We start from the raw sequence: 5,775 nt of genomic DNA on the forward strand, positions 1-5,775 counted from the left end.
CCACAAGATATAGTTGGATCTTGCAATGGGTTAGCCAAGTGAGAAAAAAAAGTCCAGCCATTTCCGGAGCAATACTATATGGTGACTTCTGCAGAGGTTTCAGATTTGGAACGAGGGATTCGCACAAAAGGACATCCTCAAAGCTCACGTGATGCATGTGCACCTTGTGAAGAGGAGAACGACACATACATGATGTTAGTTCCGAGGCGTTCGAGTGCAAAAGTGACCTCGATGGACACATGACATTGGTGCATGCTCTGAAAAAGAAACACCAATGCCAACACTGCCCCAGAGGTCACAAAAGTGAAGTGAGAGTCAACTGAGAATGCACATGTTGACACACACAAGTGACGGGTGGCTCAAGTGCGAGATATGCTCAAGAGCATTCTCACTTGAGCAAAGCATTAAGAGACGCATTTCGACGCACACTGGTGGAAGACCACACAAGTGTGAGATATGTTTGAAAGGTTGCCGCCACAATCAACTCCTCGAGGGCCATACGTCGACACACACTGGTGAAAGGCCACACAAACGTGGGACGTGTCCAAAAGCATCCACTCTCGAACAACACCCTTAAGATCACATTTGTACGTTCCTTTCCCCGTGAACGCACCAACGCCACGTGCCCATCAAAGTCCCTTTTGCATTTGAACGCCTCGGTACAAACATCACGTTCGAGTTTCTTTCCCCCGACAGGTGCCACACGCACCACTTGAGCTAAGAGGGCGACCTTCCGTGCAAATCCCTCCAAACCCTTGCAAATTTGACACCTGTGCAGAAAGTACCCCATGCCACCCTTCCCGGCGCCATCTCGCCCTTGGCCACCACCTGAAAGATAGATAGATAGAGGTCTTTATTTGGGCGAAATTGAGACCAAATGGTCCCTTAGAGTAGGATCATACAACGGGTTAGCCCTAAGATTAACAGCTTTGCGCAGTTCAAGTTACTTGTTTTATTTACACGCATGTATGTACACCTAAACCATGTATTTGCATCAAAGGAATGAACGCTTTCCCAAAATTTACTACATTATTATCAGACCAAATGAAACTTCCTGTTATTCCTAAGAAAGTGGAACTCCTTATTTACATCATTACATTTTCACTTTTCCCACTATTTGCCCCACTAAGCAGAGGATATTGAAAAATTCAGTCAGGACATCAGTTTTGAGAAAACACATTTTTGACGCTTGGGCATGAATTAACTACGTGAATGGATGGCAGGGCAGCTGAGGGTACTGGGGGGGGCATTAACCGCAACTGATCCCATGCCCACCCGTCACCAGCTCAGAGCACTATCGACAGAACTTCTGCATCGTGGAATTTGGAAATCATTTCCAAAACACGTATTGCAAAGACGCCTCAGCAGCATTGAAAATTTTAACCAGGAAATTTAGCTCCAGAAAATGGAATCATAGCCACCAACATGAATAATTTGAACTAAATGAATGAAAATTAAGAACACCCTTGTACATAAGGACAGAATCTTGATAGTCTTTAAAACTCAAAATAACAAAAGCTAACACATGACAAAGACACTACACAAATTTCACAATTAATGTCACCAAAGTGAATACAAGGGGCGATGGAATATAAAACTGCTGGGCAAAATAAAAGTATCTGCAATTACACGTTTGTATACATTGACGACATAACCACTACCAGTTCTACATCACCAAAGGGGAAAACAAAAAAGGCCATTGAAAGGGATTCGCAAGAAGCAAAAGTGTAAATGGTGCAGCCATGATCCCTCCTTACCTTGTACCTGTGACACATCACCTCCCAGGCCTCCTCCATCTTGATTAATGTCTACATCACACTCCTCCTTAATTTCCACATCCACACTGAAGGGCAAGAACGATTCTTCATCTTCCAAACGCTCCTGCAGGATCAGAGACAAACATTTGACATTTATAATGTAACAATGCAAAATATCCAGCAAACTTACCATCTACGTTCATACTGAGAATTTGAAATTTTACAAAGCAGTACAATTGATATTTAAATTTATAATATCATTTTAAGCATTTGATGTTATGGAAAAATAATTTTTCTCTCTTCAAAAAGCCGCCTACTCGTGAGTTGAACCTTTAAAAACTGGCAACCAAGTTAACAACTGACATAATCAGTGTGACAAAATGTGTAATCCGATCTTTTTAAAAGCAGTGAACAGGGGGTGAGGTATGATAGAGTTCAAGAATGAACAGTAGATTAATCTATGCATTTCCATTGATTTATCATGGTCGATGGAGGTTTTCGCATTCTCCTAGCCATTACTGCAATCAAAAGGGATGTTGAAGACTGCAGTATTTAGTGAGGAGAATGTTAGGCAAGCGAGGAAGTTGTGGAAGGATTATGATGGATAGGGGGGTCGGAAGGAATGACGAGTGTATGTTGAGACAACGAGAAACTTGTTGTCGAGTAGTATTTCAATCGGAGTTTTGTTAGGAGGCAAGAGAACACAGTGGGAAACACTAAAAACCTCACTAAGTTAAGACAGTGTTTCGGCGGTCGTAGCCACCTAGATTAGATGAGGATTTATCAACTGTGGCCACTTGTAATCGTTCACTAAAATTGCATTGCACTTCTGTGACCTACAAGTATATATTTTTAACAGGGCAACCCTGAAAAATCCGTATCTTTTTCGTAATAACTTTTGGCTAAGCACTTACTTCTCTCAGGATTATGAACACACAGTTCATGTAGCGTCGCTGGCGATTGCCGCGTCACCCAACTCTTTCTTGGTCCCACCGTGAAATTAATTCACAGAATACACACGCTACTATTTATGAGTGGCAGAGGGCCAACAGTCCACAAGGAGGGCATCAGGGCAACTAATCTTATTCATTCCATAAACAAACTTTTTTGTGATTACAAAGGATATCAGTTGCTAATGTCAGTAGATTAAGGAAACTGGGCTTCCAAGGGTTTCGAAACGAAAATTTTTTTATCCATCGCCATTAGTTATTCGAAAATTGTTTTTCAAGATATTAATCACAACAGATGACGCGAAGTATAGTTTTTTGGCAAATGATATCTTTGATACTGACATGGTTCGATTTATTGCATACAACTGACCTCTCCATTGCTTATCCCGTTCTTCGTTATAAGATTGCACCCTTCTCGGATGAGATTGTAACGCACAAACCAACAATCGGCACACCGATGCTCAATTAATCGTAATTCCGTCAGATTCTCCGTATATTTAGAACACACCAACCGGGGAAAACTTGTTGCCTCCACTACCTATTAACGGATTTCAAAAACAAGCATTAACAACGAAAATCTCGAAACTCCTCTTCCCCAATAATCACTCGCTATACCTTTACCAAAAACCGTACAAAACTCATAAAACAATTACGGATTTACTTCAGGGAGGCATCACATCATATGCAATTTAAGGACATCCCACGAACAACTCAGCTTATTTGACCTTCATTAAATCCTCCCAATGTGAATTCCAATTTACTGTTCCCATGGAGAATAATTAGCAATTGTCCAACAAACATTTCTGTTTAAACATAAGCAGCGTCCCAACCGTCTCAACTTAACAGTTTGGCGCAATAATTACTCACATTTACGAAGGACACCATAGAATCCCAGATTAGCATCAGAATGAAGTATGCACGCATTTTTCGCGATTAATCACATATACTGCCACAGCTGAGTAAAGGAAATTCTATATCAGCTTAGAATGAGATCTTTTTGAGCTGATGGAGTATCACAGTTTTCCTTATAACTTATATTGACATGGAATAAAGCTGACCGTGATACCACGACCGAAATCCATCATTTTGAAAAGAGTCCAGTTTCGCTGCACAGCAGGAGGCCGCAATTTCAGTTGCCCATGCCGTCCCTTGGGTTTTCGGCAAGTGTATCTCAATACGCCATTTTGCGACCCCATAATGCCAAGTGATAGAAGCGTCCCAACGAGCAGAAGACTAATCGCCATGGCGGGAGTTTACAATAACATTGGTTATTTCTTTGAGAAACTCTTTACTTGTGGAAAAAACGAAGGGCTTTGTTGACGCAAGATGATAAAAGACGGAGGTTTCCATAGGCAAAATAAATTCGGTGTCTTCCGCATGAATGTTGTTTAATTCTTGTGATAACTTTAATTGATGCAGTAATTCGATATTTGAAATCTAGAGGTAAGAATATATTTCTTTGTTTGGCGCTTATTTTTATGACTAAGAACATCGTGTTTGTACCACTGCCTCGTTTGTGTGCTTGTAAAATCTTATTTTGATGTATAAATATTCTTATCGAAGATGCGGGTCGAAAGATTTACGATGGCCTTGGCAACGAAATCAACCTGGAGGAATAACTATGAATTCATGCATGTAATAGCAGCATAATAATATGACCATATTCTGGTCTATACTGTGCTGATATTCTACCCTAGGTAATCTGGTTTGACAACGAATGTATTAATGCACAAGAACAGTACGCTGCATGTGTTTTAACAAAATATTTCAAAACTAATTTATATTATACACCCTCTTTAGTCCCTGTCACCCAATTTTTTCGTGTTTTACAAGTATAAGAAAGGAATTTTTCCTTTGTCTCTTGTCTTATATTATAAAATTCCTTATCGTTCTCTTTGAACTTTAAAATTTTGCAAATTTTGGACTAAGGCGAATCACAAGTACTCCCTCGTTCAGGGATTCCTATAGTATGTTTCCTCCTATGCCAGGCACCCATGAAATAAAACGGATGGACACAATTTCTCACTCATTTCCCTAATTACTCGGGTGTATTCAGAAACTTGTGCATTTATTCGAGGTTCCATTCGTCATTAATTTATAAATCTAGTTTTCCATGGTTTGACAACGAATATATTTCCTTACATGAACACTACGCTGCATGTGTGTTAACAAAATATTTCAAAACTATTTTATATTATGCACCCCCTATAGCCCGGTGTACATTTTTTCCATGTTTTACAAGTGTCAGAGAAGAATTATTTCTTAATATTTTTTCTTAGAGGGAAAAATTCCTTACAGTTCCATTGCTTTGAACTAAGAACTGCCAATCAAGTTTACAGTCTCGGCTATTTCGTCTCTCAATGCTTCGCGACATAGGTACGTTCATTGACAAGGTATTCTTATCCGACCAGGGAAAAAATCCACATTAGGCATATGAAAAGGTGCATAATATAAATTATTATTGAGATATTTCTTAATGCTCATGCAACGTACTGATCACGTGAATTAATATATTCGCGGTCAAATAAAGCTACATAAGCATACGTATAATTAAATAAATTATTGATGGCACCTCAGATGCCCTCAAAGGTAAATCAACAGGCGTCACCACAAGTTTCAAATTTTTAAAACAGCGGGAACTCGTCATCGTTCGAAGAATTATGCGAACTTGTCCTTGATACTCATATCAGGACCTTCATGGAATATATCGTTTCAGAAGAGCTCAGTAGCATAGCGGCACCATATAACCATGAATACTTTTATACCACTACATTGCTATAATAGCTGTTACATCTTTAAATTTATTAGTGTATTTTAAAGTGGATTAAGTGTTTTAAAGATGGCCGACAAGATGCCACCGATGATACAAGGCTTGACAACTTTTAACCATCTGTGTTGACGACAACATTGATTGTGTATGGTCCCTTATCCTTACTGATCGTCGAAAAACTGTCCGAATGACAGCTGATGAACTGAATATAGCAAAATCAAGAGTGAACGGAACATGATGTATGGATCCTTTACCGTGCACCTGCACATTTAGCATTGATTGTTTGCTAGTTTCAGGC

General features: G+C 39.6%; 1 protein-coding gene across 1 annotated transcript; it reads right to left on the reverse strand.

Annotated features, from left to right (window-relative positions):
* Positions 1-388: 388 nt before the first annotated feature.
* Positions 389-3,871, reverse strand: LOC139694669 (uncharacterized). The gene is made up of 4 exons (XM_071593163.1): positions 3,575-3,871; positions 3,078-3,245; positions 1,758-1,881; positions 389-828 (listed from the first exon to the last, which is right to left on the reverse strand). Exons 1-4 carry the CDS (start codon positions 3,629-3,631, stop codon positions 389-391), a joined length of 789 nt encoding a protein of 262 aa, XP_071449264.1. The 5' UTR covers positions 3,632-3,871.
* Between the last annotated feature and the right edge of the window lie 1,904 nt (positions 3,872-5,775).

The sequence above is a fragment of the Hetaerina americana genome, unplaced genomic scaffold (assembly GCF_022747635.1).
Source record: "Hetaerina americana unplaced genomic scaffold, ioHetAmer1.1.p SCAF_52, whole genome shotgun sequence".
NCBI lineage: Eukaryota > Metazoa > Arthropoda > Insecta > Odonata > Calopterygidae > Hetaerina > Hetaerina americana.